Genomic DNA, 13,127 nt, shown 5'->3' on the forward strand with positions numbered 1-13,127 from the left:
CAGACTCTTGACAGTTTTACAGCTGTAATCTGTTTTCTTTAAAGCTACACTTGTGACTAAGTATTGCTTAATTTTTATCTTGAAGTTGCACTAATCATCTTAGCATATGAGATTCCCAGGTATTAATAACTGGTTATGCTTTAGGTTTTACAGCTTAATAAAAACAGCATGAATTTTTAACAGCCCATTTCCAGTCCATCATATTAACCGTTCTAACTCATTTTAATAATTTTATTTTCCAGGAGGCAGCCAAATATAACAAGAAGGTGATGGTCCTGGATTTTGTCACTCCAACCCCTCTTGGAACTAGATGGGGTAAGCATTTAAAATACCTTAGAAATGAATTTGTTCAAACAGAGGTTTTCCCTGGTGTTGGTTTAAATGGCTTCTAAAACCCAATTTAAAAATTTAAAAATTAAAAAAAGTACACAAAACCGGACACGTACTACTTTTACTTGCACTAAGTTAAAATGAACCCCAGTTAAATGTTGAAAATTTCCGTTCCTTGGCACAGAGCTAAGATAATACAAAGCCTTATCCACAGCTATTAATGGTGATTTAAAGCTGTGTATATATGAGTAAACTGGTACTTAGGGGTTTAATAACTGAAAGTTTAAAACTCTTTGTAGATTTCTGTTTTACATCCACCTCCTACATCCAACAAGAACGGGAATCATACCTTAATGGATAGTTCTTGCTTCTTCTGCATCTTGGTGAATTCTGTGTTCATTATTTATTTATTCAACAAATATTTTTTGAACACTTATTATGAAACAGGGCCATGGGGATATAGCAATGAACATGGTAGGTATAACATTCCTGCCCTTGTGGGGTTTTCATTCTAGTGGGAAACAGAAGAACATTATGAATTATGATACCTGGTACTGAAAAAATGATTTGGTGGAATAGAGAGGAATGGGTTAAAGAAGAATTTGACTTTGAGAAGATTATCAAAAGGAGAGCTCTGAAGAGGTGGCATTTAGATGAGGTCAGAGAGTAAGAATGAGCCAACTGTGCTAAAAGCTGAGGAAGAATCTTCCAGGCAACTTTTCTCTGTCTTTCTCACAGAAAAGCACACACAAAGGCCCTGGGGTAGGTGTTGTTAAGAGTCCTTCATGCCTGTGGTATGGATGGTAGGAGCTGGAGGTAAGATTGGAGAGAAGGACAAGTGTCAGACTGTACAGGTCCTTGTAGGCCAAGAAGAGGAATTTGGACCAGATAATCAAAACACAGTGGGAAGCCTTTGAGGAGGGACGTCATATGATAGGTAAATTTTATTAAAATGATCCAGCTGCTCAAATTAGAAGGAGGCAGGAAGTCTGGGTAAGACAGTGTCACAATTTCTAATTCAGTCATTCAGCAAATACTTGTTAGGTGTCTCATACTGGGCAGAGTCACTCTGGCCTGTAGAGCTCACACCCCATGTAGCTTTCTCCCCAGAGGGCCTAGGTTTCGTAAGCTTGAAGTCCATTACCATCTTGCACTCTTACTCGTGCCGTTTTGACTACCTCCCCTCCTGCCTACACTTTATTCTAATGGAAGCAAGCTATCACCGTGTTCTTTAAGCTTAGAGACACTAAATCTTTTTGGGGTGGGGAGGGGTGTCATGAATCCTTTTGTGAGAATTGACAAAGGCTGTAGACCACCTCCTTGAAGAAATGCTCATGTACACCAACTTTTACATGTGGTTCCAGACCCACTGCAGTCCACCCATGCCCAGCTCAATAGTCCCTTTATGTTAGTTCTCTTCATAGATTTGGTAGCAAGTATAATGTTGTGTGCATTCAGTTTCTGACATCTTTACCAGTAGTCAATGAATTTTGACTCTTTCTAAGTATATGGAAGTTGTGGAAATCTGCTCATTTTTGTTTTAGAATAATTTCACTATAGTTGGTCTGTAAGGCTTTCTGAACTTAGAAATGTCTCAAGACTAAGGAATAAATTTGAATAAACAGTATTGACCACATTAGGCAAATAAATTATGTTTAATAAAATAGTGTTGGGGTTTAGGGCAGGCTGCCCCCAAAACATGCACGATGGCATATTGATTATTTTGAATTAAAGTTGCTTAAGAAAATGGCCAATGCAAGAGAAACATTGTGACCCACCTTCTGTCTCCCTGATAGCAGGAAATAAATGACATGAAAGGTGCACTCCCTACATCTGGTGGTAGAAGGACACCCTTGGACACCCTTACCACAAAAGATAGGGAATCTGGGGCTAAGAAGCCTATATAAATAAACCTTGTTGCTTTTATAATTTACTGTCCCAAGCACAAACATGGTTTAGATTCTTCAACTGAGTATCCTGTTTCTTGGTCCTGTCAGTTCTCAAACATGTATTGTTTCTTAGTTTGAAAAGTTATAAAAGCTGCCTGCTTTGGCCACTTCTTAGGTCCCATTTCTATGACACCTTCATGTGCACAAGCTAAATTTTCTTTTTCTCCTGTTAATCTATCTTACATCAAATTTATTATTAGTCCAACCACAAGAACTCAAGAGTGGTAGATGGGGAAATTTACCCCTCCCTGACAGTGGTAATAATCGTTGGCCTTTTTCTGTGGAGGATTGTAGGGCAGGCTATAAACTGATTTCTCAACATTGTTGCAGGTCTCGGAGGAACCTGTGTGAATGTGGGTTGCATACCTAAAAAACTGATGCACCAAGCAGCTTTGTTAGGACAAGCCCTACGAGACTCTCGGAATTATGGGTGGAACGTGGAGGAGACCGGTATGTGGGGGAAGCCACTCTTCTGCTCATGCTTTTGAGGGATTTGAGCTGGGGTCTTGCAATGCACCATCCATTTTTATAAGACTAGCAAATAACCTGAAAGTTGTTTCTATTTTTTTTGTTTGTTTTTAAGTAGGTAAAATCACTGCAGTTATCCTGTGTCATGTTAGCCACGTAGCTATTATGGCAAGAACAGATACTGCATTTGGAGTATCTTTCTATAACAGAAAACCAGAGTTCTTCCAAATAAATTCTCATAATCATACAGAGCTTCGTAAGGGCTTTGATGCTGTTAATTTTTTCTCTCGCCAAAGAAGTCTGTTTCATGAGTTGATACTTGGAGGGATTGTTTGTTAAGAAAGGAATAGTTAGTCCTTGTTGGATTAAAAATACTTCGAGTGCCTTAGAAACCCTAGAAAAGTTGAAGAGGAATTTGTTGACTTTAGAAAGTAGACTGCATTATCTGTTGGAAAAACAAAAAGGTCTGGCACAGCTTCCTGGCTCATTAATTACCTTGGTCACGGTGTCCTTGAAGAGTGAAACGACAACTCCTACCTGATTTTAGTTTTGAGATCTGTAGACTTGGGACATTTAAGGGAAAATCTTCTACCCAGTAGCTCTGGTAATTTATTTTGTGGCTTTTTCTGAGTTTTAAGTAACAGTTTATTAAATTTATACGTTTTTAAAGGCATAAATACATGCTTTGAAAAATGTTGCTCTTACTCAAGCTAGTTATGCTGCCTTTGTTGATGCTTTTACTTAAGTTTTCTTACACTCGGGGTCATATCTCTCTCCTCTGACCTTTACAAAGCTGCTTTCTGTCCATGACTCTTGGAGACCTGAGGCTAGTACTGGGAATTTTGTTCAGTTCTGAGATGTCTTGCTCTGTGTCCTTCTCTCTTGTCCAACAAAAAGGGCAGTTGAGCAGACTTTTGACCTATGGAACAAGAATTTAACACATACTCTCCTACTAGTCTGCCTCCATTCTTACTTCTGCCTCCCCACCCTGACCCCCTCCAGTTTTTGTTTACTCCCTGGTCTGAATGCTTCACAAGATCTGCCATTAACTCACTCTTTCCCTTTCTGGAAATTCCTCCTATTAATATACTCAGATAACAACAGGGGCACCCTTCAGTTAATGTGTTAGATTTCTTAGTAAACAGTTTAGAAATCCTGCTAGTGAGGTTGTATATTACTAGTGAGCACCTCCCTATTTCCACTGGCGTCTGTGCTGGGGAAATACAGAGATAAGTGATACAAATCCTGTAGGTACACAGGTTCTGCTCTCCATGATGTACTGATGTAATTAATGTACCAACTAGGTACCCGGGAGCCCAGAGGTGGGCTTGGTGAGTGTGATTTAAGATGTGACTGGAGATGATTTCTTAGATATTGTGTCCTTAACCATCAGCAGAGGGGAGGGGAAGGTTCACTTCATTTAGATGGTGAGAGAAGAATGAACAAGGTGCATATTTGAAGAATAGCAGATATCCCAGTGTGGCTAGAGCAGGTGCCTGTGGGGGAAGTCCGTGAGGAAGAGTGTGAGGACTGTTACTGCGGGCAGAACACTCTGGGTGGTTTGGTGTGAGGGTGGTAGGAGGAATGCAGATCAGCCTAGCAGGCTGCACGGTTTTGCTGAGGGCAAGTTTGAACAGATGCTTGCAGATACTTCCTTGTGTGGTTCTTGGGATAGTAGCAGGAAGAAAGTGGGGAAAGGAGGTAAAGACCATAGATCTGGGGAGTGGAGTAGCTGAATGTCACAGCTAAGAAATTGTTGTCACTAAGATTTAGACTGAGTTCTTTCTGACTTGAAAGCACATGGGGTTATACCACGAGCCCTCGTGGCTTCAGTGGCAGCCCTTTGTAGGGGCAGTTTTTGGGAGCTGTTGTAGGGACACATGGAAGCCTTTGCTGTCTCTGTGCACCTCTCTTCACCACATGCTCCCCAGAAAGGGTAAGTTCTGTGTGTGGTCTGTAGGTTGTGCTCCAATTTCTCTTCTGTCTTTGGGAGGAAAACCTAAGAACTACCCATTTTATTTTCTAACCACTCTTAAGGTCTGTGATTCCCCCACCCCCACCATTCCATGCTCTTCACCAGTGTTCTCAGTGAGACTTTTTTCCTAGAATCCTAGAATCACCCCTGCCCACTTGTCCCATCGTACCGGGTAGGTTGTTAGAGTAGATAGACTTGTGCCCTCATTCTGACTTTGCTATTTACTGCCTGTGTGGTAAGGATTAAATACAATAGTGTGATTAAAATACATACCCATCAACAAATGTTAGTTTCTGAACCTTCCCCCTGCACTCGCTTCTTTTAATTCTTCCATTCAGAGTTTCAGTAAATTGGAGTAGACTCTGTCAAGTACTTTTCTTGGTTCTTTGTCTAATGGGTTGCAGAAAAACATTCACAGATATTATAGAAATTTGTGTATTTAAACCAAGTTAATTTCCTCTTAGAGAAGGACATGTAATGAGAATATTAATCTGACAAAGTCTAGAATTTGTTGGAAAAATAAGGTTGATTCAAGCAAATTTTGACTTAATGCAGTTATATTTCCATGTACTTTGTTTTTCATTCTGATTGCCACTGGCCCTTAAATCTTCACAAGTAACAGTGCTGTAACTTAGAGTCATAAAAATTGTATTCACTTGTATAAGGTTTCATACCCAAATTGGTGTGTTGACGTTTGCTTTAAACTATCAACTAGTTGACGTTTGCTTTAAACTATCAACTCTTAGGGAAAATGAAGTCAGTGGAACAGAATAGCTTCATATGGTTATAAATGTTTAGGAAAAAATATATAGTGGGTCTTTAGAATCTTTAAAAGACAAGAAACAGGTACAGGCTTCTGCTGAGTGAATTTCATTAACAGGGCCAACTACATATAATTTTAATAAATTCAGTAACCGAGTGGGTGGTGAAATATAATGTGAATTGACACAACTTCCCAGCAAAAGAGTATGTATGTGGCTGTCATGTAGCCATAATAAGCAGTGGCTATGCTTATGTATGTTGAATTTATTTCTAAATTACATAGTCAGGAACCAGTGATTGAGGCAATAAGGAAGCCACTACCAGCATGGTCCAGATCTGCACGGTAAAACCAGCAAAAGCTCCCTGAATTTCACAGAGTTTTAACACTTGGACCAATCCTTACAGAAATTATTTATTCAACTAGTTTTAACAGTTTCAGCTATTTTGTGTTTCTTCCCCTTTTCCAGGTTCTGTTTGTATACCTTCTACCCCCTGTACTCATTTGTGAGCAGCAGCAATCCCCAAGTCTCTTGACGAGAGCTGGTGAAGAGCTGTGCCCTCTCTTTAAAGCCCTTTACTCTTCCTAAATGGAAGCCCGGTAGTTTTATTGTTATCTTCTCTTTTCTCTTTAGGCTGCAGGCCTTCTGAAGCAAGCTGTGGCCTGGCTCTGAGAACCAGAGCTGGGTGTGTTGGGAGTGGTCCACCGGGCCAGCCAGGACCCACCTCTAAGGGAGCACTCATTGCCTCCCTGCTTTTTGTGCTAGAATGCTTGTGGTGAAGAATTCTGTAGATTTAGACAAAGTCCAGTTACTTTGTCATTGGATCTTAGAAGAAGAAAGACTCAGAGGTGTATTTTTCAGATGAGAACCCCTTAGAGGCTGCTTAATCCATGCTCCCAACAGATGAAGCATGCAGGCTTATTCTTCATTTTTCAAATGAAAACACATCTAATCTCGTGTCCTTGACCAAAGAACAGTGCTCCAGCTTTCTTGGAAGACTGTCTTCTCTGACACTGCAAATAGCTGTGAGCAGGGTGAGGGAGGAATGGGACCTGGGCCAGGCAGCTCAGCTGAGTCTGCCTGGTGACGGGGGAGTGACACATCCAGGACTCAGCCATGATCTGCCGTTTTCGTGAAAACTCCAAGCTGAGAATGTGCCGGGAAAGTCTCAGGCCTTAAAAAAAATTGCTTGAGCTGTGAGCCATATAAACTGGGTGAATCGGTCCTTTCTGGAGGGTTTACTGGTTTCATATTTTTTCAGGTTTATTTGTTTGAGTTCTTCTGTGCTCAAAAAGTAAATTTGCCTTTAAAAGTCAAGCATTTTGGAAGTTTTAGAATCCTGTTGTCACTAGAGGGAAAGCAAGGTCATTGGTTTGCAGTCGGGGACCTGCAGAGTTTCTGGATGTACATATTCCCCCACTACACACCTACACATGATTCATACACGGTGTGGCTGTGATGGCCTTGAGTTTGTGTGTGGCCCTGTGCAGGTCACCCATCCTTCATTTCCCTGTGTATATAATGGAAATAATTTGTGTCCCTTCAGGTGCCTTGAGGTTCAGGTGAGCAGGTAAAGATGCTGGTTAGCTTCGTTAGCCTGATTACTGTTGGTGAATCTAAGGATGTGGCCTGCTCTGTTGTGGGTAGGGGCAGATCAGAAGCAGCAGAGAGTCCAGCTGCTGAGGTGGACGTGAGAAGACATCCGGGCGAAATACAAGTCCTGCCTAGCCAGCTGGAATCTACATTGCAGAGGCTCAGCATTGCATTACCACTGGTAGACGAAGCCAGCCAAAGCAGGAGGCCTAGGGGAAACGCTGGGGCTCTGCCAGTGAGTTGACTGAGTGGGGATGAGGAGTATTTGAGTATTTGGGAATGCAGGAAGGTGGTGGGTTTGGGTATTATTGGAAGGCAGGGCAACCCTGGAGAACTGGGGTTCTGGGCACATCACCACCCACAGTCCACAAGGATCCAGTTACCACTGGTAACATATAAAGTAGAAAAGTTTTTTTTACAAGATTTTACAAGACAGAAACTCAGTTCTCAGAATGGAATGCAAGATCAGGTCCATAGGAACAGCTGGAGTCCTGGGTGCTGAATCCCAAACTGGTGGGCTGGAATTTTTAAATTTCTCCTACCTGAGCATAATCACACTAGTGATGGGTGACCGCCTATTGTACCAGGGGATGAAGGAACTTTGGTAGAGAAAAGGAGATTTGAGGAGAAGGAGAAGTCAGGTGGGGCCTGACAGTTACAAAGGAAGGCTTTAACAGAATTGAGGTTGGATTAGGTCTAATGATTGAATTTGAATTTCTCTCATTGAAATAGTTTAATGTTTTCTTTTAGAATATGTTATTTTCCTGTAGGATTAGCAGAGTATAATCTGCTTAGGACTCCTACCACTGTAAAATTTCAGAAGTGAATCCTTCCTTTGATTCTGTTTTTTGTTTCTCCCTGGAGGCGTTATTGGCACGTTGGGCCAGATAGCTCTGAGTTGTAACAAACTATAGTGAAGGATATTTAAAATCACTGGCCCTTGGGTATCCCTAAGTCACAGTGACAACCAAAACCACGACCAGTAAAATGATGTCTGGGATTCGCTTAAAGTATCCTGGTACAAAAAGAGATGAATGTGTAATGAGATTGGTAAAATGTTGGTAGTTGTTGCAGCTAGACGATTGGCACATGGGAGTGAGTTACATGGTTCTGTTCTATTCCTGGTGGGGAAACAGTGAGTCTTCTTAAAGTGGTGGTAGATGGAGGTCAGACCAACAGGTTGGTCGAGGCTCTCTGCAGTGTCCCCATGCCCTAGCGCCTAGTCCATGACCACGGTGGCTGCCGCAGTCAAAACTTTTTTTTTTTAAACTATTGAATGGATCCCTGAAGGTTTGCTTTAGTTCAGACATTTTATGATTCTATGAATTGAATCTCTGTTATTTCTTCTCTTCTTCCTTTTGGCCACAAACCAATTTTTGTGCTGTCATTCCCACTTCCAGAGGCTGGCCACTGGTTCTCATAGAGTTGATCTTACCACTTCCTGCCTCGCCAAGCTACTTATAACCCTGACCCTAAGACTCACTTCTCAGTTCTGTGACAGTTCTTCTCAATTTATGTTGATTCTGTTTTCCTTGCTTCAAAACCACAGCTTCCCCAGAACCTGCCTTCCTGCTACCACCAAAATATGTTTTACCTGTGTCCTGTTTTTTTTCCGGAGCCATTCATTGTTAATTATTAATGAATGAATGACAAAGGATTGATTTTTACCCATTGAAATTTAATGTTATATTAGTGCTTTGGCTCAAAGGATTAATTTTATGATAGAATTTAAAAGATCTTCCTCTCTGGTGAGATGGGGTTTTGTGGGGGGCCAAAGAGACTCTTAAAACTCTCTATCTAAACCAGGGATCAGCAGACTTTTTCTGTAAAGGGCCAGATAGTAAATATTTTATGCTTTGCGGGCCATCTGGTCTCTGTCACAGCTACTCAACTGTATCATTGTAGCACAAAAGCAGCCCTAGACAGTATGTAAGTAAATGATCGTGGCTGGATTTCAATAAAGCTTTATTTACAAAAAAAGGTGTTTGGCTGGATTTGGCTGGTGGAGCCATAGTTTGCCAGCCCTTACTCTGGATACTGTTACCAGTTTAGTAACTCCAAGCCTGGCTACTCAGAATCCCTTGGTGATTGTTACACATACAAAATCCTGGGCCTCACCACACCTCATTACCTGAACAATCTGTTCACAATCCAAGGTAAAATTGGTTGGTTGGTCTCTAGATAAAGAAGAAAAAGTTCGGGTATGGTTATTTTAGTCTTAAGAATTGCCAGGATTTTTGCACTAAGCTGCATGGTCATTTTCTAAAAGGGAGAGAATACGTGAAGATGAAAATGTTATGTGCTTGAAATGAAGGACTTGTCCTTTTAGACCAAATAGTTACTGAGAAATGATATTTGCCAGGTAGTGGGAAAGCTGAACGTTTTATCTTACTTTCTTGTGCAGTTAAACATGACTGGGAAAGAATGACAGAAGCTGTGCAGAACCACATTGGCTCTTTGAACTGGGGCTACCGCGTAGCTCTGCGGGAGAAGAAAGTCACCTATGAGAATGCATATGGGCAGTTTGTTGGTCCTCATAAGATTAAGGTAAAGCAGTGACAGCCTGAGTAGCTTTTCTTTGTTTGTGTTTTTAAGCTTTCGTTGGGGGCCAGGGAGGAAAAGAAAAAGGTGATTATTCTATCTAATAAAAGTAATAGCCCCTGTGACCAAGACCGTCCAGTTTGGTGGTTTGCAGTCACTTCTTACGGTGGTGCAGTAAAGGGTTAAGAGGACTGGATTTGAGGCCAGGTTACCTGGATTTGAGTATTGGCAGCCAAGACTGCCACTTCCTGGCATTGTCACCTTGAGCAAGTCTCTTAACTACTCAGTCTTAATATCCCTTTCTTACTGCATTAGCAGATTTTTCTGAGGATCAAATTGGACAATATGGTAAACAGCCTTTTTCATTTGATGATAAGTTACTAAAAATTACATTGATTTCTTGTAGACAACAAATAACAAAGGCAGAGAAAAAATTTATTCAGCAGAGAAATTCCTCATTGCCACTGGTGAAAGGCCACGTTACTTGGATATCCCTGGTGACAGAGAATACTGCATCAGCAGGTAAGGACAGACTGCAGGAAGAAAAGACGGGCTAGTCTTTTTTTCTTCAAATCCATTTAATTCTTTTCCTGGAACTTAGCTTTTCACCACGTTTTTTGCTGAAAGGGGCAAGGGATTAGGAAAAAGAGAAAGGAAAAACTATTTCACAAAAGAGAACATTTAAAAAATTCAGAACTAAATGTTGATCATCTTATCACCCAGAGTTAATATCACCGCTAACATAGATATATGCTTATAGTATTTGTATTTGAAATTTATATATGTGAATATATATTACAAATGTATACTGTATAAAACCAGATGGATATTCACATTTTGGAAAATAATTGATACATGTATATGTACTTTTTTCTCCTTTTTTGCAAAACTGGAATCACGTGTGTTATGTCTTATGTGGTTGCTAAAAGAATTCGAGGGATAGCACGCCATTTAGGTTTCTTAAACTCTAGTTTTTCCTTACTGATTGCTCTTTGAATGGTTGCAGTGTCAATGTAGAGGGACCTCCTGAAATAAATGAGTCAAGCAAGGTTTTGCTGTGTGATTTATTTTTTCCCATCAAAACATTGTTGTTCAGAAGTTTTGAATTATTAAGTTGTTAAGACAGATTGTTGATAGATAGGTCCTCTTAGTTGCTTTTTGCTCAGGAGCTCCTGATTGTGTTGTAAATTACTCGTTTTTATTATAATATGATTTTATCCTTTGTGCCTCCTCTGGGGCAGCACAGATGACAGCTCTTGTCCTTGCTGGCTTTGGATGGTCTCCCTTCTCATATTTTAAAATCTCACTCCCTGATGATGCTTTTATGATCTATCATGTCTTGTATCTTCCTCTCCTGGAAGATTTTGTCATGTTTTGCTTTTTTTACAGTTGGCTTTCATATTCCGAAACCCATACATTAAAAGTTTTTTCCCACCTCTCTCCCCACTCTTGATAATATTGTAGATGAGAAGTAACACAGGTTTCCACCAGGGAGAGCTGGGGGTGGGGACTTGGGTTTGCAAATGTATGATTTCTAAACGCATAAATGGAGAATTATTCCAAATAGTACAAAATAATACTGTTTGATCATGGGTTGGACTAATGTCAGAGTTACATGGTTTGTGTGGTTAGCCACGGGATCTTGAGCTACTCCCAGAGGAACTGAGTGGCTGGAAAGGGAGTGTCTAAGACCTTATAAAAACTTCTCAAGTATTATGCGTGTAGCAATTGTATGCTTTTAATCTGAAAAGTGTCTTGTTCTTAAGAAAGTAAAAATGTTTACTTTGATTTGGTCATTATTCACATATGAACATTTTTCTCATTCTTTTCTTCTTCTTTTTTTTTAAATTTTTTTTCCAGTGATGATCTTTTCTCTTTACCTTATTGCCCGGGTAAGACCCTGGTGGTCGGAGCATCCTATGTCGCTTTGGAATGTGCTGGATTTCTTGCTGGCATAGGTTTAGATGTGACTGTTATGGTACGATCCATTCTCCTTAGAGGGTTTGACCAGGACATGGCCAACAGAATTGGTGAACATATGGCAGAACACGGTGTCAAGTTTATAAGGCAGTTTGTGCCGATAAAAGTAAGTGGGGTTGCTTAGAGGTTTGTTGATTCTATACTGTGCGAGAAAGAGTTGGGGTGGATGATTGGAGCATCCTTTCGGTGTTATAAACCATTAGGAATGCTAACATGAGTAATTCTTTGTGTGATTTGGGTGTATAAACTTACACCTTCTTACCACCTAGATAGCTTTTGTTCTTATTTGCAAATTAATAATTTCTTCCTTCCGTTCTCAACTTTACCACCTTTTGTTCTCTTCTGTTTAATGCTTCCCTTTATACATTCCATTATTTTATTATTTTTGGTCTATTATACTTTCTTTTTTTTCTACATACCAGAGATTTAAATAAGAGTTTTAACACTAGGCTGATTTCTTTTTTTTTCTTCTCAAAAGACATTTCTCCTTGGTATACAGTGTAGTTCACAGGTGCATTATATTATTCTGGCTTCCCTGGAAATGATTATTTAATTTTGTTATGTGGACTGACCTTTTTTGCTCATTTAATCTTCTTTCAAAAATGCTGAATAATAAGCCAAGTTATATCTGGGACTTGTTAATATTACCACAAATGTTTTGATAAAGTGACAAATCTATTACTTTGCATATCTTAAACTAATAGTTTCCTTTAGTGCAAGTAAGGATGGGACTATTTTGTTAAAGTTAAGAAATTTTTGCTGTCTTTTAAAAAATAACTTAATGGGTTAGTAACTTAGGTTGTTTGCAGGACCATGAATCTCTTGTAGCTGAGAGGTAACAATATGAGCACTGGGATCAGAATAACCTGGGTTCAAATACTGTTCTGCCAGTTTCTTGCTATATGACTTCGGGAGAATGACTTAATTTCTCGGAGCCTCAGTGTCTTCTGTAAAATGATGGTAATAGATAGCACCTATCTCAGAGTTCTCCTGAGGATTGTGTTAGCATTAGGACTATGATGGGAAGATGACAGCTGTATGTGTATGCTGTGCTGATGGAACAGCAGCGTCTTCCTTTATAATAGCTTAACATTTGGGGAGTTGTGGGCCTCCGAGAATGTGGTGGACTATCCCAGGTGACATCAACCTGTGTCTGTATACATAGCATTTTGCTCAGGTTACCAGGGTGTCTCTGATCCCTGAAGGCGGGAAGTGAATGCTGGCTGTATTACAAAGTGAGTGAGTGGAAGAACCTTCTGCAGAGAGAAGGGAGAGAGTGCATTTTGGACAAAGAATATAGCATGTGCAAAAAGGCTGTGTGGAATAAAACTGTTCCAAAGGCAGAAAGTGTTCTGGATACAGAAAAGGCCTGACTGGAACACAGAAGTGAGTAAGGCAGGAAGGAGTTTGAGGTGGGATGAGACCCTTATTCTTAAGCAGATCTAAGCCATGAATCAATTCAACTCTTTTCCAAAGATTAGAATATTTTAATTTAAATTAAACAGGAAAGAGATTTTCAATATATTCAGA

At 40.2% G+C, this 13,127-nt stretch overlaps 1 protein-coding gene across 3 annotated transcripts in view; it reads left to right on the plus strand.

The window, feature by feature from the left end:
* The window catches only part of TXNRD1 (thioredoxin reductase 1), a 73,354-nt gene that overhangs the window by 36,407 nt on the left and 23,820 nt on the right, over positions 1-13,127 (plus strand). For all 3 annotated transcript variants that reach the window (XM_031462884.2, XM_031462886.2, XM_031462885.2), the window contains exons 4-8: positions 243-315; positions 2,610-2,729; positions 9,481-9,623; positions 10,024-10,139; positions 11,478-11,703. In XM_031462884.2, coding sequence (XP_031318744.1) covers positions 243-315; positions 2,610-2,729; positions 9,481-9,623; positions 10,024-10,139; positions 11,478-11,703 — 678 coding nt within the window. The remainder of the gene's footprint in view (positions 1-242; positions 316-2,609; positions 2,730-9,480; positions 9,624-10,023; positions 10,140-11,477; positions 11,704-13,127) is intronic.

This window comes from Camelus dromedarius, chromosome 11, assembly GCF_036321535.1.
Source record: "Camelus dromedarius isolate mCamDro1 chromosome 11, mCamDro1.pat, whole genome shotgun sequence".
NCBI lineage: Eukaryota > Metazoa > Chordata > Mammalia > Artiodactyla > Camelidae > Camelus > Camelus dromedarius.